The sequence below is a fragment of the Athene cunicularia genome (genome assembly GCF_003259725.1).
Source record: "Athene cunicularia isolate RWA chromosome 18 unlocalized genomic scaffold, athCun1 chr18_part1, whole genome shotgun sequence".
NCBI classification, from domain to species: domain Eukaryota; kingdom Metazoa; phylum Chordata; class Aves; order Strigiformes; family Strigidae; genus Athene; species Athene cunicularia.
Window position 1 is genome coordinate 9,376,923 of NW_020799123.1, and position 23,756 is coordinate 9,400,678.

General features: G+C 35.2%; 1 protein-coding gene across 5 annotated transcripts; it reads left to right on the forward strand.

Annotated features, from left to right (window-relative positions):
• Positions 1-252: 252 nt before the first annotated feature.
• On the forward strand, positions 253-22,531 carry RHOT1 (ras homolog family member T1). 5 transcript variants are annotated; one of them, XM_026860917.1, is made up of 20 exons: positions 253-309; positions 2,498-2,579; positions 3,790-3,833; positions 4,619-4,672; positions 5,036-5,088; positions 5,629-5,737; positions 6,284-6,385; positions 7,855-7,953; positions 8,378-8,486; positions 9,402-9,522; positions 10,182-10,266; positions 10,641-10,786; positions 11,382-11,482; positions 11,737-11,867; positions 12,207-12,290; positions 13,035-13,154; positions 13,490-13,692; positions 15,010-15,132; positions 20,756-20,899; positions 22,379-22,531. In XM_026860917.1, exons 1-20 carry the CDS (start codon positions 277-279, stop codon positions 22,494-22,496), a joined length of 2,061 nt encoding a protein of 686 aa, XP_026716718.1. In that variant the 5' UTR covers positions 253-276; the 3' UTR covers positions 22,497-22,531. The 5 variants fall into 5 exon arrangements, with proteins under 5 accessions (XP_026716718.1, XP_026716719.1, XP_026716720.1 ...); XM_026860918.1 differs by having other exon boundaries at positions 13,493-13,692; XM_026860919.1 differs by lacking the exon at positions 20,756-20,899.
• Positions 22,532-23,756: the final 1,225 nt, after the last annotated feature.

Sequence of the window (23,756 nt, forward strand, 5' to 3'; positions counted from 1 at the left end):
TAAGACAGCAGGATTTGATTCCCTTCTGGATGAAATGCAGAAGTTTGAAATGGATCCTAAGGTTTTACAATAAAAGCATTATGAGAGAATTGCTGTCATCCATATTTAGTAAGTTTAAACAACAGATAAAAAGCCTTTAACATGGTCAATTGGAAAATGTTTTTTAAATACTTCCCATTTTAAGATGGGATGCCACTACTGAGTGTAACAAAGCTGCGTTATCTAATCTCTGTTTTTAATGCTTTTGCAGCCAGAGTTGGGAAGACATCACTAATTATGTCTCTTGTCAGTGAAGAATTTCCAGAAGAGGTAGAGCATCCTTATTTGTTTTCTAAATTTTATATCTATCCTGTTGTATAATTTTTTTAAAGAGTAAGTTAATAAGCTCTGCTTTAACATAATGTTTCCTATTCAGGAAAAAAAAAAAGTCTAAAACTAATTATGACTTCTGAAAGCGTGAGGTAGGTTAGATATATCTCTGTGTGAAGATTAGGAATTTAAATTTTCTCGAAGTTCCTTTGCTGTTTTTCACATGATTAATTAAACTAATTTTTTTGATATCTGAGAAATGTTAGTTTTTTTAAGCAGTTGAAACTGGTCATAACTGGCAGCATATTTCAACATCAGAGACTCATAAATGGGAAGGTGCTGAAAGAGGCAAGACCCTCCAATTTTTTTTTCAAAAGTTGTAGTTAAGAACTACAGTAGAACAAGTAGATTGCAAAATGAATGAGGAATTAAAAAGTCACATTGTATAACTTATAATTGGCCATTTTTTGTAACTGAGACATTGCCTTTACTTACATTTTTGAAGACTGTTTTACTGACTATTCTGAAGTAAAAAAAAAAGCTGAAAAATCTGCCTTCTTCCAACGTGAGAGTAAAGCTACTTCTACATTTTATTCCTTTAAAAGCAGCGCATATTCTTTATACCATGAAAAGAACTGCAGCTGCTGCAAATAGTTAAGCTTTTTACATATAAACATGAATGTTTATTTCTTCTGATCACAAGTCTTAAAATAGACATCATGTGCTCTTCTTTGAATCTACACTGCGCTGTGTTTAATGCAAATCAGTAGGTTACCACGGTTCATGATTCAAGATTAGATTGTTAACATAATTGAATTTAGTTCCCAACCTTGCAGGTATCACTTTCTGTTTGTTCTTAAACTGCTCGGGGACCCATTCCTTTGGCAGGTTGTTTGTTGATGTATTTAATGAATTGTAGGCCTCTTCACTTCTCAGCTTCTTCCTGCAGTATAATCTAGAATATTTCTCTAAATTCTTGTTCAGAGAAAAAACATCGTTTATGTATGACACAAAATCTGCCTGAAATTACAGAAATAACTTTCCAAAAAATACTGCGTCCTATATAAACTGCTGAAAGAGATATGTACAATTCCTGCAGGTAGGTTGTGCAGAGCAGAACTATATGCGTCTGTGTGACAGACATTTCAGATTTGAAAATAGTGTTTAATATACTGGGTATTATCAGTAATCATTCTTGATGAAGATGTAAGTAGAACCTGAAGCTTTTACAAAAGAGCCATTCTTCTTTTTTTTTTTTTTTTTTTTTTTTTTTTACTAAAAGAAAGCAAAAGTATTATGAAGTTTCAGTGCCAGCAGGTAAAAGGCAATAAATAGCTGTGCAGGAAGTTTTCATTAAAATCATGTTTAAGTTGATTCTTCCTGAATATGGGTTAGTGTTCTTTGGAAAAAATGGCTGGCGATGATAGCTAGTTTACAGTATTTTGCAGAACACAGTTTTTATTGGTATCATGCTTTGCAAGCTTTTCTGAACTTAATGTTTAGCACTCTGTCAGAAGCAGGAAAGTTGTCAGGTTATGATTTTGTAAAAATTGAGACTTGTATTTTGTCTGTCATGCTTGTTTGCCTTGAATATTTTTTTTTAACAACTCGTGCACTGTTCACAGGAGTAGTTCTTATCTTGATCCTACTCCCGCTGAAATCAGTATATCTTGTGCAAAAATTAAAACATTTAAACATAGGTTAAATAATATTCAATTTGTCACTAATGGCATTCTAACTCTGATGTTACTCTCCTGCTAAAGAATGTGTAGCCTCTGATCTAATTGATTGAATTTGGTAACTCCCCACATCTTAGGCCTTTTATTTATATGATATTTTTCTTTAAAGTAAATTGCCATTCAGGTTTTGTTTATAGTTTTCACTATTATAGCAGTTCTGTATAGATGGTTGGATATAGTGAATTTGAGTTCTGTAAAAGCATCCTTTGAATCACTTGACAACATTGCTTTCTTGCAAAGCATGCAGGAAGTTCCTTAGTAAGTAGACTCATAAAGACAGAAAGTAGCAGTGATTTTTTTCAAAAAACGCAGAAGTACTTGAACTACTAGTAAGTTGTTCTATTTAAAGCTGACTAATAGGTATATTATAGTATATGGCTCTTTTTTACCGTCTGGATTTTCTGGATTGTCTTTAAAGGCTTTTTCTTGCTGTTTCTTTACAACCCAAGGTTCCACCGCGAGCTGAAGAAATCACCATTCCAGCTGATGTCACCCCCGAAAGAGTGCCAACCCACATAGTGGATTATTCAGGTAAGGACTACACGATACCATTATTGTTTGACGGATTTGGTACGGACTGTTCTATCTCACTCAATGGCCTCTTTAACAGCCATACAGGTATGGGACCAAAGCTACATGTAGGAAAAGACTAGATTAAAGTAGAAACTCCTGGAATAAAACTAATTCAGATGATGATGATGGCTGGTCCTGCTAATTCAAAGCCTAACGTTAACTGCTGTTGGTACTTCTATGAAAGGCAATTGTAGCAGTATTCCAGTGAAGTTGGTGTTCTTTGAGTGACAGACATATTTACAGGTTCAGACAAAAGTAGGTACTTTCATGGAATTTAGAACTACTTTTTCTTTTTTCCAGTGAAGAATTTATTGAGATTCAGGAGACTTTATGTACCTTATATTCTGTGTTTTTCTGAATTTTTAAGTTGGACACCTTATCCTTTTGTGTCAGTTTCATATTTTGTATTTTTCTTCTTTGATATATTCTCATCTCCTTGACCTTACTGAATAGGTAAATAGGCTCAGTATCAAGGTTCATATATTGTTGTAAACATACGTGTAACTGTTGCACAGCTAGAAAAATCCTTCCACCGTTTATAATGGAGGCCAAGAATTAGGCCATGTTAGTAGATACCATCCTGTCTTCTCTCTCCCACCACTGCTGAGGAAGTATCTGGTGTGTTTACTTATTTGGAACAAATAAATAATGTGTATTTTTTTCTGTTGGACTTGAGCTTTTGGGTTTTGTTTGAGTTTTTCTTTCTATTGGATTAAATGTTTCATAGATTTGGTTAACAGAAGCTTGGTCTCACAAAAAAAAAAATCATTGACGCTGCAGTAAAATTAATGTATGCCATATTCTGTTGCAAAAATTTATGTTATAGAACAGTGTTGCTACTTATTATCCCAGGAAGGGGCTGCTGATAAATGTAGAGGAATACAAACTGTGACTCATTCCAGAGAGAACCTGTCTACAAACATAATTATTCCTCTTTGAGATAGCTGCTAAAAACCTTGTGTACAAGAGACTGTCTTGCGAGTTAATGGATCAATTTCATTATTGTTACAGCAGAAGCACTCTTCAGTGCATTTTATGAAAAGATGTTTAAATAACAAGGCTGTCTGACAAGCAATGTGAAATATTCTAGTTCGGTTTCATAAGTTTTTTTCAGTTTTCTTTGCAAAAATGTTTAATATTAATGAATGGCTTATTCTGTTGAATGCAGAAGCAGAACAAAGCGATGAGCAGCTTTACCATGAAATATCACAGGTAAGTGTACTTCAGTGTTTACTAGAAAATAGTTTTGCTTTTGGAGAAATCTTTCCTTTTAAATTCTCTTCATTAGATGGGCTCCAGTTTGGATTGAAGAAAAATCCCGTCTCTTGCTGCTTCTTCCTTGGCATTTCTTCTTGTTTTGTGCCCTGTGCTATAGTAAACCTTCCGCTATTTAAGAAGAGTAGGTACCACCACTGTTGGTAAATTGAGCTTAAGCTTTGTCCTTCCAAGTGAAAGGACAGAACCTAAATATCTGTTAATCAGTAGGCCAAGGGATTGACAGTTTTTGTAAAGAAGTAATCCTACCCTGGAAAGATCCATCTTGATTCTTTCTGTTATGAATAGCATGGGATTCTTGGTAGTTTTATAATTTCTTCTACTTCCTATTTTCAGTTCTTTCTGAGCACCTCTGCACATCTTCTGTACAGTCTGTCACGGTGTTATGTTCCATTTCTGGCATTTGGTTTGGTACTTGAGTGGAGGCTGCAAATTATGATTCTTCAGTTTAGATTTCTTAGTAGCATAGGTCTATCTGCAGGCATAAGCTGTGAATGTCACACTGCAAGACAGGCTTTTTGGTACTTCTCAACATATAAAATTTTTGGCTTACGCTGTTGTTCATGCTACAAATAGCTTACACAAGTCGGGGACACAGTTTTTTTGCCCAATGGTAGAACAGTTCTCACTCTGATGTTGTAACGTGTGGTTCTTAACTGTCTCTGTTGCTCTAGAGACTCTGAACAGTGCAACTCCATGCCTTTCCTTTTCTTTCATTTTAGGCAAATGTGATTTGTATAGTATATGCCGTTAACAACAAGAATTCTATTGATAAGGTATGGTAACACATTTTATCCGGTTATTGCTTGAGATGTAACTTGCACACTGTTAATTTTTGGCAGGCTGGAAACAGTATTGGGCATTTAAAACGCATAAGGTGGTTTTTGAGATCAAGTTGTTAAGAGAACGTCCAGATGTATTATTGCTTCTGGTCCATTTCAACATCTGAGTTGTCAGATAACCGAAATCACTGAAAAGGTTGCTTATTAATCAGCTCCAGTTTTTATTTATTTCCTCCTTTGTGGGTAAATGTGTGTGCCTTGGGAAAGAAGCAGCAGCAGTTGTAGTTGAACTTCTGCACAGTTCAGCCATTAAATTTGAAAATGTATTTTTCATGTTTGTTTTTAATCCCACTTTAGGTAACAAGTCGATGGATTCCTCTCATCAATGAAAGGACAGACAAAGATAGCAGGTGCATAAGTAAAGATGAGAAGTGTGAATTAGGCTGCACATCGATGGGTGTCAATGGACAGTGTTGAGGATGTTAATTGTTTAAGAAAATCAAATTCTAAACCTAAAGTTTATGTAAGAAGTCCCAAGCAACAAGAGATTTAAAGTATGTAGGTCTGTTACATATGCCAGCAATGCTATTTATTTTGAATTTCATGGGCAGCTTTTACCAGGTGTGTTTATATTTGTTATGGTATAACTTGGTTTGGCTACATGGTCTGTATAGCTTTTCTGCTGAGACTGGTTTTGTATAATAACAACATGATTAGTTACTTGTATATTTAACTGTGTGGTTTTTGTAGTATCAGCAAGTACATTTTTGTGTAAGTGTTTATCAAAACAATTTACTTAAAACTGCTATAATTTAGTTTTGTCTGTTGGCTGCCAGTGATATTTCATTACATCACAAAAAATAATGATTTCTGGTGGGAGGTAGAATGCTAAATAAGATAGATCTTTTATCCCTCTGTCTTTAAAGGTCTTAACCTTTTTTTGTTTTCAGGCTGCCTCTTATATTAGTTGGAAACAAGTCTGATCTAGTGGAATATAGCAGTATGGAAACTATCCTTCCCATTATGAATCAATATACAGAGATAGAAACATGTGTAGAGGTATGCAAGATTTTCTGAAGTTAGAATGAGTAACAAAAAATACATTCTTGCCAAGCATGTATGGCAACTTTTTAACAGAAAAGGTGATTATTTTTTTTTCCAAAATCTTTCAAATATAAGTTATTATCATGGTAAGTTTATGTTATTTTTCTTTAGAGAAGATTACACTATTGTATAATCAAATGTTATTTTCAAATTCTTCTAATATATAGAGCCTCCTCACACCCTTTCTTTAGCAAATGTTTTAATATTATGCCAAACAGATGTCTGCAAAGGATTAAAAATGGAATTAATATCTGTGGATTTTTGTTCTTTAAAGTAGATAAAACTTTTTGATTTCCATTCTTGGTATGACAGCAACCTGTAGTGAGACTTCCTTTCTCAATTACTGAACAGGTACAGGGGCTAGATGTCTTTTTTTCCGAAACAGCACTGTACCCACAAGAGGGGGCTAGATCTTTAAAAGTTTAATGCTTGCTTAAATTTCAGAAGAATTCACCAAATAGTCAAGAAACTACCTAATCAATATAAGGATTTCTCTTTCAGTGTTCAGCCAAAAACTTGAAGAATATATCTGAGCTATTTTATTATGCACAGAAAGCTGTTCTACATCCTACAGGTCCTCTTTATTGCCCAGAGGAGAAAGAGGTATTTATACATAGATTCTAAGATCAAATAATAGGGGAGGGGAGTTAATCACTTTCCTGTTCTTTCCTTTTCAGTGGATTTTTATATTTCTTAGTGTGTTCTGTTACCGCCACCCTAGGCTCAAATGTGAAGCATTAGATTCCAGAACCATGGTGATTGTTTTGTGTTGTTCTAATCCAGTCTGTCTTTCCCCTTCATTCAATGCAATGAAGACAGTTTTTTGTTGCCCATGTGAACTGCTAAGTAAAATGAGAAGCTTTGGGAATGGCTTTAAGCCAAATGTAATGTGAATAAAATCATGTGTTCAATTCCGTTCTCCTTTAGATGTACATTTCAGAGTAACTTCATTTATTTCAGGGAAAATGCTCCAGACTTGGCCTGATTTAAGGGAAAGAACTTTTGTGGGCATATCATGAGACTTTGGCAGAAGGGATAAAAAACAAGTGAAGTGGCTGATGTTTAAGTATCCCAGGTAGTTAGCTGAGAATTTTATGAAGGAGAGTTTTGGTGGTGTTTTTTTTTTTAAACCCATTAATTTAATGGGAAAATACAAATAAAATCTTAAAACATAACCCCCATGTAGTATTGGGCAGTAGGAAAGTTGCTTCAATCATAAATGTTAAGTAGAGAATCAGAGAATAACCCTGTTTTGATTTCTTCCATCAGAATCATCTTTATGAGTTAGTAATGTTGTGATAAAATTGTTGTGATGAAATCTTTTGAGTTTTCCAAAACCAATCTCTATGCAATCTGACTTCTGTGAAGAGAAGAGTCCATCATCACTGTAGTTGTTGGGAGAGAATTACCAGTGTGTCTCTTCCTTCACTCGGAAGGTATCCTAGCAATTCTTTTGTCATAGAGATAGTCCATATGATCAATGCTTTGCCTGGTAGATTAATGAGTCCTGTGAAGATTTTCAGTATTTGATGTTTGAAGCCTTCTGAAGCCATAATTGCAATGGTGCATAGAGATAGTGTGCTTGTTTAGAAAGAGTTGACTGTAGTTCTAGAGCCATTTATTTTTGCACCAAACTGGGATTGCAGGGCCACTTTTTTTTTTCCCCTACCAAAAAAATGTTTGGGGGGGGAAAAAAAAATCAGTTGCTTTTTAGAGCTTTCTGTAGCAGTAAGACTGAACTTAGAGAACTGATTTTTTTAATTTTTTTTTTTTAATACCTTAAGTAATCCCATTTTCCACTTGTGAAGAACTTGAGGCTCTTCTATTAATTGAATAGAAAATTATTTAATGTGGAATAATTGCTTTAGAGTTATGGATATAAATTTGCTAGATCAAGATTCTGTCTTCTCTTGTTCTTTGTTTTTGTATATGTGTGTATGAATGTCTCTGTTCTAAAAATGTAAAATGAAGGCTAGTATTTGTTTTAATGTGATTGAGCTGACTGATGTCATTCAGTGTAATCTTTTTATATTCAGGCCTAGAAAGATGCTGAACTTTCTTTTATTCCTTAGATGAAACCTGCCTGTATTAAAGCACTCACTCGCATTTTCAGAATTTCTGACCAGGATAACGATGGTACTCTCAATGATGCAGAGCTCAACTTCTTTCAGGTAACTCTTGCTTATCTTTTCACCATGTTTAATAGTTGAACTATAATTCTAGGAAAAAGAAGTTATTGTTTTTGATGGAACTGTAGTAAGGTCAATTGAAAGGGAACGGGGTCTAAATATTGAAAGTCTCAAGTGCAGCATAAAAATAGATCCATAAAAACAAATGATATTAATTTTATTTCTAACCATTATTCAAGTTCTATTTCAAGAGCAAAATTTAAAAAAAAATAAAAATTTACATGTGGAAGCCCCAATACTCGTATTTAAAAATAAAATAAAGTTTGTACACCTTTATTTCCACTAAGAAATTGCATTGTCCTTTACTGGCTTATCAGAATTTTTAAGGCTGCATTTCATACAGGACATGCTGTTTGTCCAGATTAGTAGCCAGTGGTCCTAATGTGTTCTTTTTGGTTTTTGTTAGAGAATTTGTTTTAATACACCACTGGCACCTCAAGCTTTGGAAGATGTAAAGAATGTAGTCAGGAAAAACCTAAGTGATGGAGTTGCAGATAATGGATTAACATTAAAAGGTAAGCCTTGTTTAACTCTTAAAAGACTTGTCTTTATACAGTTGATAATCCTTCTTACATAAATAAGCTGGTCTTTTGGAATATGATCTCTGTCTTGATTCTTTTAGAGTAAAAGAGCTGGGTGTAGTGGCAGTATGATATCAAAGGATGATTAAAATGGGGAATATTAGGTTGAATAAGGTCTGTCTTCTTGTTACAGAGCTTGGAATCTAAATAAGTAAACTGATTGAAAAGAGATTGTCTTCTAGATAAATCTGCATCTTGTCTCTAGGCTCCCTGTCTGCAACACTTGTCAGCAAGGTGTGGCGTCTGTCAGCATTTTAACAGCTATGTTGTACATACTTGCTCAGGGCATATGGCAAAAATGGAAGAAGAAAATTTTTTTTCTTTCTGAGCATCAGTATAACTGCTTTGGTTGTGAAGCTTACATAGGGCTCGTGAGAAATTGTAAGGAGTGGCATCACCTTACTAAACAGAGAAATCTCAGTGTTCATTAAGCCCTGGAAAGCGCTAAACACAAATCCTACCATTACTTTGGTACAGGAAAACTAAAGGCAGTCTTCATGAGACTACTTTGCAGGCTTCTTGCTAAGGTTTACTGTTTTGGATTGTTGAAAATATTGTTGTCTTTATTTTCATACAGCTAAGTGCTTCTAAAATGCTAGTACTGAAAGAAGCAAACAACAGAGAACCAAGTGGGTTGTTTTAAGGAAACAATTCTTTGAAGCACACTTTTACAAATAACATGATTTCTGAACCCTCAGTCTGGGTAGATAATGCTGTAATGTCACCCAGGAGGTTTAAAATCTCTGAATGTGTATTTCAAGCTTTTTTGTTTTCACTCTGATTCTATTAAAAATACTTGTAGCAGATAAAGCATTTCAGGGCCCTAAGATGTCGTCATTTGATTTTTAGGTTTTCTTTTTCTACACACACTTTTCATTCAGCGAGGAAGACATGAAACAACTTGGACAGTTTTACGTCGATTTGGATATGACGATGACTTAGAGCTTACGCCAGAGTACCTGTTTCCTCCGTATGTATCACTTATTTGAGCTTTTTTAACTTACATTTAATTTATGTTGCTTCCTACTTTAGCAGGAGGAAAGGGTTATCATAGTGTGTTTATTTAACACATCGTTACATCAGGTATCTCCCTTACTTTATGGCCTACCAGCCAAAAAATTACAAAGGAAGAACTGTCTCTTGTGCCAAACCATATACTGCTGTCTCTCTGTACAAGAAAGATGACAAGAAGAGACACTTAATACATAACTGGAACATGAGTTTGAGCAGCTGCTTATTGTATGTGGCAACGAATTAAAAAAGGCTTGTCAGTATCTTCATAGCACTTGAGAACCTTTGTAAATGCCCAAGTGAAAAAGTTGAGATCAACCAACTCTGTCTTTTCAAAAATGTAAATGCATAATTTTCCATTAAGCCACAAAAAATCCCACAAAAAAACAAACAAAAACCCTCCCAAATCTCTGATTACTTTCTATCTATATAACATGTAATATAAAGACACTCCTAATAAAAAGTATGTGCTTTGATCTCTTTAAAGATAAATTACTAAAACTAGATGCAAAGGTCAAATACAGACTTTATGTATTACAACATTTAGTATTTTGAGTTTTAATTTTCTGTATTTCATAAACACACTTAACACTTCTTGTATTTGTTTTCAATAAACAGGCTAAAAATTCCTCCAGACTGCACAACAGAACTAAATCATCATGCATACTTGTTTCTTCAAAGTATTTTTGATAAACATGATTTGGTAAGCTTTTAATTTGAGTGTGTGTCCCCTTATACTTAAGAGCCTTAGTTTGCTAGCAGTTTTGCTAGCAAAAAGTGTGGTTATGTCATTTTATTCAGAAACTGGTTCTGGCTAAGCTATGCGGTCAAAACTAGCCTGCTGCTTATACTTCCATCTACAAGGAGAGTTGGCAGGTACAGTCGTACTACCAGATTTTTTTTTAACTAGCTCATATATTTAGTAATTTAAAAACAAGAAAAGAACAAGATTAAAAAGAGCAGCTCAGTTTCTTAGAGCCAGTTTCTTGAATCTTTCAAGCGCACAGCAAGAAAATATCAATTTGGAACAGATATGAATTCAGAGATTTATGTCTCTCATCATATGCTTGTTTTCAGGATAGAGATTGTGCTTTGTCTCCTGATGAGCTGAAAGATTTGTTCAAAGTCTTCCCTTATATGCCATGGGGACCTGATGTTAACAACACTGTTTGTACAAATGAAAGGGGGTGGATTACATACCAAGGGTTTCTTTCTCAGTGGACGTAAGTATGACACGTAACAATTTACTAGATGAGAACTTTGGGTATGATAATGTGTTTGTAGTTTCATCTTAAAAACCTAGTAGAAAGAGTGGAGGTTTAATAATTCAAATTGACCTAAGCAGTCATGTTTTTGTAGCCATCCTGTGGCCTAATCTTCAGACAGTCATTATCACCTGTTCAGGATTTGGCCCGTATTTAGTGCTAACTATGAAGAAGTGTCTCTTCAAACTGTGGAAATCACCCTGAAACTTGTCAAAATACTTATTTCTGTTGTTCTCTTTAGAGATGGTAGGTATAACGATGTTTGATAATGAGTATTTATTTCCTAACGAAAATACAGAAAATTAGGAAAACATTTTCTAAGTGTAGGTTGATAGGCCTTGGCAAGTACTGCCTTCAGAGTGTTTTGCTGACTGTTAAGACTGGTAAAGTTGCCACCATTTACCTTCAGAGTGCTTTGTCTTTCAGTACTATATAGTGCCAGGAATACTTCTAGCATATCGATCTGGAGATAGGAAAAAATTGTTTCAGTACTGTAAGAATCGGTATCGCAGGTGCTAACAATTTAGAAAATTGTTTTTGTCCCTTCTGCTAGACTAACCACGTACTTAGATGTACAGCGTTGCCTGGAGTACCTGGGTTATTTGGGCTACTCGATACTTGCAGAACAAGAATCTCAAGCATCAGCTATTACAGGTAATAAAACGAAAAATTTGGTGTAACTTAGGAATTCAAATTTAGAAATCTGCTCAAGAATAAATTCTTTAGACAAAGGATCTGTCTCTTTTCACATACACTCTTTCTTACTTTCTGCTCAAGTCAAACCTTTGATTCAATATTTTTGATTGGTTTGTGTGCATTTTGGTGTAAGTGGAAAATTATTTCATGTTTTCACATACATACATACATGCATGTACATCTTGTGAAAAATATTTTTGTTTTTTCAAAAGTAACAAGAGATAAAAAGATAGACCTCCAGAAAAAACAGACTCAGAGAAATGTTTTCCGGTGCAATGTCGTTGGAATGAAAGGCTGTGGGAAAAGTGGAGTTCTTCAAGCTCTTCTTGGAAGAAATCTAATAGTAAGAAACCTTTTGCTTATATTCACCTAGATATGCTTTTGAGTTAAAGTTCAACAGCAAAACCAACTGATCTTAGAGCTTGGCTGATTATTGCTGAGTTTGGAGAGTTCTATAAGGGAATATGGAATTATTGGAAAAGGGGTTATTTTTTTTAGTTAGCATATAGACAAATGGCTATTACATGCAATAATTGTACATATTAGAGCTGTGCCTTTACTTGCAAAGTAAACCACAGGTTACTGTAATTTTCATTCATTAATAAATGGAGTAAAAGAGCTGTTCAAATCTAATTTAAAGGGGCAAGTTGCTGTGGGCTAACATGAACTTCTGCTTTTTCAGAGACAGAGGCAGATACGTGCAGAACACAAATCTTACTATGCCATTAATACAGTCTATGTATACGGACAGGAAAAATACTTGCTGGTAAGGTTGCCTCATTATTGTTTGCATATGACTGGTTAATCTTAGAATTCAGTGAATTATTCAGAGCCTTCTGCAAACAAATTTCAGTTTTAATTGTGCTTTCTTCCTAACTGTGGATTTCCCCCGCCCTTTTCCGGCTCAAATAACTTCTGGTTTTATATATTGCTAATACTTTAAACTGGACCTGTTCAGGACCTGTTATTTTTGAAACCTTGACCTAAATTGTACAGAACACAGTCCCCATTATGCTGCAGGGCATCAAATTATAACATATAATTAATTAGTAGCAAGCAATCTACCTATTCAGTACAGAAGAATCTGTCATGTAGGGCGATTTAGGATGGCTAAAGTTATTCTTCAGTGGGTGAAATAGATTATTTAAAGCTCATTCCATTCTGTGTTTTCTTTTATGATAATATGATACCTTCCTTTGTTTTTCAAGATCTAGTCCTGCGGTTTTCCTCTGTAGGATAAATGCCAGTTTCTGTGGGAATCTAAGACTGTGTTAACGTAAATGTAAATTTTATGCTGAGGTTGTGATTGCCTGCAGATGTGATGTTAACAGCTCACATATGCTGGTTGTATGGTAAATTCCTACTATTTCTTTAATTCTGCCTGTTGTCAGTCCATTAGTTCTAAGAATACATTAGAATGAGCCATAAAAATGATGAGAAAAAGTTATAAAATACCTTTAACCGTATAATGACAAAGCTTTTCTTCCTCTCGGACCATCTTTTTTTCCAGCTACATGATGTCAGTGACTCTGAATTTTTAACTGATGCTGAAACCATATGTGATGCTGTCTGCCTGGTATATGATGTCAGTAACCCTAAGTCCTTTGAGTACTGTGCCAGGATTTTTAAGGTTTGTATAGTTCATATAGACAAACCTTTACATTTATATCTTTACACTGGCAAAATATTCAGTGTCTGTTACTGGTCCTATACACAAGTTCTAGTGTTTAAAAGACATTTTATTTACAAGTGCTGGTTTATATATGGCTGATTCATTAAAAATGCAGTTTTGTTATTCATATAAAGCTAATGTCTCCTTGTCTATATAAAACGTTCTGCTTCTATCTGAAGCAGACTTCAGTGCAATGAATATATCTTAATGCTGTGGCAAACAGTTCAACTCAGGCTGTTCCAGGTTGAATGGATCATTTACTGTTTCTTTCACTTTTTTCTTTAAATTTGCAGCAGCACTTCATGGATAGCAGAATACCATGCTTAGTGGTAGCCGCAAAGTCTGACTTGCATGAAGTTAGACAGGAATATAGTATTTCTCCTGCTGAGTTCTGCAAAAAACACAAAATGCCTCCACCTCAAGCCTTTACTTGTAATACAGTTGACGTGCCGAGTAAGGATATCTTTGTTAAACTGACAACTATGGCAATGTATCCGTAAGTACTTGAACTGTTACATTTTCCATACTGCATGGGTCATGCACAACACCACTGCATGTCATTGTTAGCCACAAGGATGGAACTGCCTCACTGAGAATTAGCAACAGAGAGATATAAGTGACCTAAGCAGAATTACACATTATTTCAAATTGAGAAGTTGCTTTGTATCCAAATCTAAACCAGTGTCAGCTATTGTTGCTAAGGTATTTTTAAAAGAATACACTACTTCATCCAGCTCCTGATGCAAATTCCAGTGAATAAGTAGGGTTCTGTTCTGTTCTTACTGCGGATACATAATTCAATGTGTCAATATTCATATATTGGTATTTTTGAGACACTTTGATGGTTACAACACTCCTTTGAGAACGACAGTTCCCCATATGCACTGCTTGAAGCTTTTTTATTTTCAGGATGTTTATTACTAGGTGCTTCAGTTCATTAATCTGATAGATCTTAATGTTACTTAATAGAATTTCTATATAAATACCTTTTGGGCTTCAGACAGAAGATACTTAAGCTCATGTTCTTCTTCACTATACATCTCACTGTTGCTAAGCTCACTTTGCATCTCTTTTTGGTGGGTAGAGCTTTTAATATGGTGTTGAACTATGTAAATATTACAGCAGATGGAGTCTAGTATGACAGCTGACATTTGCTTTAAATTAAATGGAACTAATGTCACTTTCACCCAAAATAATAGGGGTTGTTTTTAATGTTTGAATTTATTGAATTAGATTTGTAAAGCTTTTGTTTCATTTTTGTTCTCTTGTATTTATTTTGTAGCGCTGGAATACTGGGAAACCACTAAAGTGTAGCACTGACCAAATGTCTTGTCATATTGATATTCTTGCTTCTCCCTTAGTTTTTCAAGCATGTGTTTTTGTTAGGGTGGGAAAGGTAGAGGTAACTGTCACTTTGTAAAGTGTGCATTCCAATAGTAGAAAATGTGGCTTACTTTCCTTTGAAAAAGGGGTGTTATCTATTGCTGTGCAGACATACTCGGAAGCCTTTAGATGCTTTCCTTACAAACTTAAATAAATTCAGCAAACATTTTCATTCATGTTTGTGCTTTGCTATTATGATGTATGTATGGTGGTAATACCAAAATGTCCAAGAAGTAGAACATCTAATCTTAAAATTCTGCACAGCTGTAGTTGTACCCTTGCTTCCCCAGTGTATTTTTTTTTTCTCCTCTCCTTACTCATTCAAATGTACCTTTTATTCCTAAATCTCTCTCGGTTGTGGCACAGTCCTAATGTGCACCTGATTTTATGAGCAAGATTTCAACTCCTGTCCTTCTGTGTGTTTTCGCAGCCATGCCCGGTTACGCTGTATGTGCGCCTGCAACAGGTGTACATTTTGCATCTGTCAGAACTTCCTCAACTCAGACTTGCTGCAATCTGTAAAGAACAAACTCTTCACTGCAGTTCTTAACAGGTCCTTAACTTTATTTACTAGGTACCAGGTGTGCTTTTAAAATAAAGTTTTTCTGAAAAAGCAATTGGTAACCTTATACTGCAGACTTTTCAGTCCATATCCACTAAGTAGGCAGATACTTTACTAATTGTCATGAAATTGTCAAGCTTTGTTTAACTTTAAGGTACTTTTGGTCTTTTGAGCTTAGTCCAGTGATTTCTTTGAAACGTTACCAATTTGGTAGTTGATTCAGGCACTTGGTGATTGCAAAAATGCTGTGGAGAAATGAGGACTGTTTTTAGGGAACTGGTAATGGACGTTAAGTAGTGTCTGTAAATCTGTGTAACGTGTCTCACTTGAGACGTTGTAGGTTTGTTTAGTATTGATTAGAGGTAGTGCCTCTTAGATACCAGTTACACAAATATATTCATAAAGGCACAGCTTGACTCTAGCAGCATCGTGTAATATATTACATGTTTATATTTGCTAGTTGTTTGATATTTGGGAATTCATAGAATTTCTCTGTGTGTATGTTATGCTTGGTTTGCACAAAGAGTGCATATTTTGTGTAAAAAAGCCTAGAGCTTTTAACATCCAATTTCTCTCTGAAGAAAACACAACACGTAAGAAGTGGTAAATGGTTTAACATTTGCAAACAATTTGGAAAAAGCAATTGGTAAAGAGAGATAACTGGTTTTCAGCATTGAAAACAGTGTTATACCTTGTCTTGTGTGTACTACAGGCAGTTTTTGACACACGTGATTTACTAACACCTCAGCACTTGTCATCTCACCCCAGCAAATGGGAGTTCAAACCGAACAATTTTGGTAGTATAGTGATTCCATCCTTTATAACCTTCTTGGAGGTGTATACCATAAATGTGATTCTTGGAGGCAACTTTGATAAATGTTTTTATTTAAAGGCCATGGTTAGAATATCCCGACGTGCTGCTGGTCCACGTATGTTACTACTTTTTACTGTTTTCAGATGTAGCTGTTCTAAATAAGAGCAGCTGTTTCCTTTAAATGCCAGTTACACACACAGGAGGCCTATTGATACGCCCACCTACAGTATTGAGCATCTTTGTGAAATACCACTTTAACCTAAAATAAAAGTGTTATTTTAGTGTTAACCACAGAGTGAGAGTTCAGGGAAGGGTGAAAAACTCATTAGCTTAGGAAGAGACTGTGGGAATGAGTGAGACTGTTCATGCTGCATCTCTTCTACAGCAGTTAGACAAAACAGCAATCTCTTTGCATATTGTCACTCAAAACTTCATTGAGCAGTCACTACTAGAAAATCTCAACCCTTTGTTATTGAGGCTGAAATCACCTCTATAAAGCATCCTCATTTTTTTTTTTTTGGAATGTTTTTGGGTTGTTACATTTAGCTGTCATGGCTTGTTTCTCTCTTGTATGGGCCTGTGGTTTTTTTGAGTCCTACATTAGCCATTGCACTTCATTCCTCTGAAATACCGTCAAGGACTCATGGTATTGAAACCTTCTCATGAGAAGTCTTGGGATGCTCTCATTCCACAACTTGTCACTAGACAGTGTGGAATAAGCATAGGAATCTACTACTGCCTAAAAAAAGTCTGTAATTCAAGGTAAGGAGAATTCCTCATAGACTTTTCCACTGACCCTACAGAAAGGAAAAATTATTTGTTAGAATCTCTTTATCTGTAGTCATTCAGTTACTAAGGTTTTGTTGCAGGTTTCCAGCATGCTCGCATCATCTTACCAACTCTCTTCCTAGTTAGCTCTTCAAGGCCATTTCCTTGCTGAACACATTGCCACAGTTTATTCACCATTCAGTACATGGACTGCTGTATAACTGCATATATAGTAGAGCGGAGATACCTGTGAACAAGAGGAAATAACTCCTAATTGTAGACTTAAAAGGGTAGAGGTGGTTTTCTTGTACAAAAATGTTAGCTCCTTAGATGCGTTTTGAATTATTTGTTATTGAATCAGAGAAAGCATTTGACTCAAGAAGGATTTTCTAATATAGTTAGTTTTATATAACTTATTTTGCCTTTACAAGTGCTTACCGTGAGGTCAGGTAGTTGGGCAAAAGTTAAGTAACTGATGGGTAAAGGAGGTTTCTTGAGGGTGTTTATTCTCCTGATCCCTTCCCATTCTGCATCTTTAGACAGTGGAAGTAGGTAAACTGAAATTTTTCAGATTGGACCCTTCCTGTATTATTTGTTGCTAAGTAACGCCTAAACACTGTTACCAAGGCAAACTGTAATACCACATTTGAATATTCCCACCTTAGTAATTAAAGGAAGAACATTGCCTTTGTGCAGCTGAAAAACCTGTTCATGCCCACCTTGAGTTTCTTGTCTACGGACAAACTTCAGAGTCTCTCCCAAGGGTCTGTAGCTATCAGGGAGGCAAGTTCAACAAATGTGGAAGTTCAGTTTGGAGAAGTTTTTCGTGTAGGAGTAGGATTGTTGGTTTGAACTACCCAGGATCACACTTTATTGGCTCTCTGAGGAAGAAGGCACTGCATTCAGAGCACTATAAATGCATGTATGAGACTCGTTACTATCCTGTAGTATTTTTATATTTTTAATTTGTTCTTTCCTTTAGGTGTTCATTTGTATTTGTCTGGCTGGCACTTAATCTCTTTTTACTACATTGTTTTACCTCTTTTTAAAAGCAAGATTTCTGCTTATGTCATTCTAATTCTTTCTTTAATGATGGGCTTGGCTTTTTGGCTTTTTTTTTTTTTAACTCCAGAGCATCAATTTTAAGTGTGCTTTTCTGCTTTCTTGGTTTTAAATCATTCACTTGTTGCCTTTTGCTTGTACAGTGGTGGCATTTTTCTTTCAGCTAAGTTCATTTCAAAATAAAATAATTCTAAATGCATGAAAATTGTGTTGTTCAGTGAGGGAGACTTCTCGGAGCTTGTTTTTGTTCAAAGTTTTTAAATATTGTGGAATAGAAGTGAAGTTCTACTTACATATAAAACATGGTTGTTTTAGGAATTATTTCTAAGATTTTTTTCTGTGAAAACCTTCCTTCCATAAAATTAATTTTAAGACAAGAGTTTCATTTTCCTGTGATAATGGGAAAGTTTTAAAGAGTATAACCTAGGATTTATTTTTCAGTATGTGCAGTGGACACAGATTATTTTTCAAAACTACAGTGTATTGCCATTAAATCTAATTGCCGAAATCTATCCCTATACTTAGGTGTCCCCCAAATTAGGACAATATTACAATATTTTACTTATCTATTTTCCCTCTTCTTTGACTATTTAATGCACCATACTGAGTAGAAATTTGCAAAGCTGTTGATTTCTTTCCAAATAGAATATATTGAATTGGCATTTTACATTTTTTTTTACATTTTTGTAGATAAGCTTTTCAGTTTAGATGACTAATGCATGGGGGGAAAATTCTAACTGCTAGAGTTGTTTTACATCCTAGGAAAGTATGTGCCTGAAGGGAAGCTGCAGTAGCTTGCGCTTGTTATGCGATGTTTTTGGAATTCAGTGGCTTATATTTTATTGTTAGAACCTATTTTCTGTCAGAGCAGGCTGCTGCCGCTTGCTGGCTGCATTAACTTGCTTATAATTTTGGTGTGAGTAGCCATGTGACTCGCCTGTTGGCCTCACCACCGTGCTTTTAAAATGCTTTTGTAATTAATGCAGGAATGGTTTTAAAGTCTTAAAGTTAAACCTTCCCAAACTTGGGATTCTTTTGCTGCTGACATGGGGAAAAGTGTCAGTCTTGGCCCATAACTCAGCAGTTTTCTGTGTGTAACCATGACAAGCATGCTCAGTTAACCTCTTGATAAGTGCATGTTGCAGACTTCTTGTGAGTTGTTAAAGCCTCCTAGAAGAGAGTGTACAGATTTCAAAGATCTTACTCAACAAGTCACAAGTTACTTAACTCACCATTAAGGGTAGTTGAATAAAAATCTGTCTTTTTTTCCCAAAACGTGCATTAAAATCTGAATTTGATGCCAAAGGCAAGATTTTTAGCTTTCTTCTATATGTGGAACTAATCGTATGATTAAATACACACTTCAATCCATTTGGGAAATCTGAAATCTTGTTACTAATAAGAGTTTCAAATACAGCTTCATTTATGGAGTCCTGATTACTACTCTGTGTGTGTGTATGTGCACATCCATATATATGTTTTACCCTCAGAGAGAATAGTTTTTCGAATTCAGAGTTACTCTGACTAGCAAGGCAATAATAATTTCTACCACTGGTGAAAATTAGTTTCATTAACACAGCCACACTGAAATAAAATATGAACATTATCTATAGAAGAGGTAGAAATTTTCAGTATGTATTAGGAAATGTTTTTCTGCATCATAGCCACTTTATGTCAGAGAACCTGTGCTGGAAACATTGATTTTTTTTTTTATTAGTTCAGACAGATTTTTTTTTCCTTTAATGGCAGCTAAACAACATTAGGGATCAAAGTTGGAAAAATTGAATTTATGACAGAATAAAGAACATATAAGGAGGAAAAATTGGAGGTTTTTTTTCAAAGATGTAAAGCAATTAGGCATCCATAGTGTTCGGAATTTCAGTAAGTATTTTTTGACTTTGGATTTTTGGGCTGCAATGTTCAGAGGACCCTAATAATTTCTTATTGAAGTCAGTACATTTCCTTGAGGTTATAAGATAAATCCCTGCCTTGATTTAGTTCCTTTATTTAAATGAAAGAGCCTGTTACTGTTAGGCTTAGAAAAGGGATCAGAGTCAATTTACTCTCCCTTTAGACATGAAAAGAGGATTTTATCATGACTGAGAATATATGAATTGTTTTTAAAAGGATGAAGCATGCTCAGCAAGTTACTTGCATACCATTAAATACGGACATGTGCAAAAGTCAAAACAAGGCAAATTATAGCTAGGAATCAGAAAATCTAGATGTGAGAGTGCTTTATGAGGCAATGTAAAAGCATTCATTTGCAATTTAAACAGTGATTTGCACATTTAAAGGAATGTTTTTTAGATTATACAAATAGTTGGGCATTTGAATTAACCAAATTAAACTTGAGAGTTGTTATACAAATTCTCCCCCAACGGAGCTTGTCACATAATCTATTAAAACCATGTCACATACAAAGGATTTATTTTACATACACAAATTTTATAATTTAAAGATCTGAAGACAAGGAAGGGTTTATAGTCCTTTATTAAAAAACCCACCACATGTAGTGATAAAATACAGTCTTTAATTGAATTACCAGCAGTAATGAGATCTTGTCAGTTTTAGGGCTGATGTGTTGGAGCCATTCCAGTGCGTTTAGCACAGGTACTCTAGCTCGTGTGCATGGTGCAGGAGTATTGCAGAATCCTGTGGACATGTGAAAGTTGAGGCTTTGGGGATGGAGTGGGAAGAGAGTCAGTTTATTAAGCAGTTTTCTTTGCCCTTAAAGCAATGGCATTTAGCTACACAAAATCATATATTTTCCTTAGTTTATCAGAAGTACAAACTCACTTTTTTTTTTAAATTGTTTTTCTCCAAGCACTAAGTTTTTAACAACTGCACAAGAATCAGGGGCTAGATGGCTAAAAATTATAAATTCTCTGGGCTTTGTTATTTAAGCATATTTGAGATGCTGTTGTTGAGCCATGCTATGAACTGCAAACTGTGCATGTGTGTAAAAAGGTTAAGACCCTACATAGATGAGTTGGGGGCCATGCTGTTAGCAGACGAGGAGAGCAGTATTATGCAGCAGGTGCACGCCGTCAACTCTGTAGAAGATTCCATCTTCATGGAGTCATCTCTTGGTCCACGTTTACTTGAAGACAGGTAACGACAGCCAAACGAAGGTCATTGCCTTTCCCTTTCTTCCCCTCAGCAAACCACTTGACAGTTTGCAGAGTTTGTTGAAAGTAGCTGTAGAAGAACTAAGGCTTGCAGGAATTAATGAATTTGATCTGTTCCATAACCCAGCAAGATATTCTTAAATAAGATTAGGATTTTTTTAGAGACCAGCTGTGTTTTGCTGTTTGTGCACCAGAGAGCCTGTTCTTCAGCATGTGGTATGACAGTACACTGATGATCTGTGCAGCTTATGTTGCTCCTGCAAATGTCTACTAAAGGATATCCTAAACTGGTTTTGTGTATTCTGACAGCAAGTAACAATTCCTGCTTTATTAACAGCTTGTGTGCTGTAGCTCTGCAGTTCACACTATATGAACTCTTTTGGGCACCGTGTATGCTTAGGATCTCTGTATGCTCCTTGTACTTAATACTCCTGCAGCTTTTACTGAGTAACCCGTGATGTTTAATACAGGCTAAAATACTTAAGCTAGTGAAGTTCTGATGTAAGTTATATCTTAAAAGCAAACAAATAAACAAACCCTTTAATATTGTTTAGGAACTTCTTGTGCTTTGAATTATGGCATTTATGATAACTGATTTTAAATGGTAGCTCCTGCTTTATGGTAAGCTGTCATACTTGAGACTACTTTTGAGGATGGCTAGCCATGTTTAACTGAGCATGCTCACAGACTTCTTGCAGTATTTGGGAGAGTTGGGTCATTGGCTGTCTCTACTGTCATGCAAGATGTGGCTTTTTATGTCATACAGTCACTTCATACTGTTGTTACATCTTGTCTTTTTCTGTTGATGCCATCATCACTGCTTGATTCACTAGCACTTTCTCTTAGCTTTCAGCTTGGTTTTGGATGATTGTTTCTGTTGCTGTTCTTGTGAATGTACTGGGAAGAAAGGGATTTACAAATGGTCCTTCTTTTGATTCTAGCTTTTGGAAAAATATTACTCGCTACTTGTCAGTAAACTTTTTTTTTTTGGAAGTAAGTATAAGTAGATATTCAACAGGACTGGAAAGTTTTTCATGGAAAAAAAAACAGAAATCAACATTTTTAAAAAGCATTTTGCTGGACAGAGTTGTTCTCGCTATGGGTTATTAATTATTTGCTAGCTATTTTTGTTTTCCTTTTCTGAATGCTTGCTGGTACTCTCAAAGAAGACACACTGCCCTCCCCACCTTCGTGACTAATGATCTGCTCCTGCATTTCTCTCTGGCTGTGTGAGCTCTCTGACTTTTTAGTGAGATCTACTAATGTGATCAGGGCTTCAGATCAAATCCTAAGCTTTTAAGAAAAGTACAATGACTGTGTAAGTACTTGTAAGGCTGAATTGTAAGTTGCTTGCCTGTGACAAGTGTAGTGATGAATTTCCAAAAGCAGAGTAGTTTAGCACAAGTTGTCTGATATTCCTGTCATGGAATTAACCTGGTTTTGTATGTGTGTTGAATTTTAGGCATGTGACACAAGCGGACCTCAAGAGCTCTACATTTTGGCTCCGAGCAAGTTTTGGTGCTACTGTCTTTGCAGTTTTGGGTTTCGCTATGTACAAAGCGTTATTAAAGCAACGATGATCTGAGAAGAAACACATCTGGCCCTACCAAATAAACCCCCCACTTTTATGTACATTCTGAATGCTTTAAATTCTGCTAGAAATATTTATATATGCAGAGTTACTTTATTAATATTTGTAATTCATGCATAAGATTATTTTAAATTATAGCTCTAATTACAGTATTGCATAATGCGTGGAAAAAAGAATTGCATCCAAACAGCCAGCTAAAATGGCTTAACTTGTGAGGCCAAAAGGGAATTTGTTGTAAATAACCTGTACATATTAAAGCAGTAAGACATGGCTTCCCAAAAAGCTATTCAAAATAATGTTCTTAGATGTTTCACCATGGTGACATACTGGTGTATAGTTGAAATTAATTTTCAGTAGCATAGGTTCAACTCAAGAATCATACTTCCTCAAGGATTGGTTATTTATTTCACATCCATCCGAAGTGACTTCATCTTTTTGTACTATAATCTGTACCAGGCAGAATTTGTGATTTTCATTCTTACCTATTCTTTTTAAATGATGAACAAATTTCCCCACTAACTGTATTTCAAGAAAAAGCCACTGTTGCTGTCCCGGCCTATGATTTTGTATGTTACATGACCAGTGACATATATTAGCAGTCTGATTTTTTTTCTTTTAAAAGGAAAAATGTCAACTTCAAAAACTGCCAGATCATATGCTGTGTGTAATTTGTGGTTTTCATTTTCCACTATGTTGTGTTTTATAACCCTTATGAATCAGATGAGCAAATTTGTATATTATAAATGTTTATAATTCAAAAAAATGTTGTTTAATTTCTCACATCTGTCAATCATACCTGTTGAAAGCTGTGTATAAGATAAAACTGAAATAGTACACAGTGCCTATTCTACTGTAGTATATTAGTTGCATGGATCACAGTGCATTCTGTAACTGGCTAGAATTACCTATAGACACAGCTTTTTTAATGATCAAGTAAATCAAACATTAATTCTTCATGACAAACCTATTTTTCCATTGCTGGCCTTTTCAGGTATTTCAATAAAATGACTGTGTACTGTGTTTGTGTTTACTTCTTGAACTTGGTTTAAAAGCTTAGCTAAAATCTTCAAGTACTGGAAGGGACATTGCTTTAAAAAATATCTTTTGGCTAGGATCGTGATCACCTGGGCTCAGAACCATGAACAGAGGCAAGTTTTTTTACCTTCGCACTCCTTGGAGCTAACGGATTCCTTTCTGATGTTTGTTCAGGATGGGGCAGCTGGCAGTACTACAGAATAAGGTTATCATC

Excerpts from the sequence above, each read along its gene's own strand:
- RHOT1 (XM_026860917.1), top strand. The coding sequence starts at position 277 with ATGTCTCTTGTCAGTGAAGAATTTCCAGAAGAG. Across the intron at positions 310-2,497 it reads GTGAAGAATTTCCAGAAGAG|GTTCCACCGCGAGCTGAAGA; the intron begins GTAGAGCATCCT and ends TTACAACCCAAG. Across the intron at positions 11,483-11,736 it reads TCAAGCATCAGCTATTACAG|TAACAAGAGATAAAAAGATA; the intron begins GTAATAAAACGA and ends TTTTTTCAAAAG.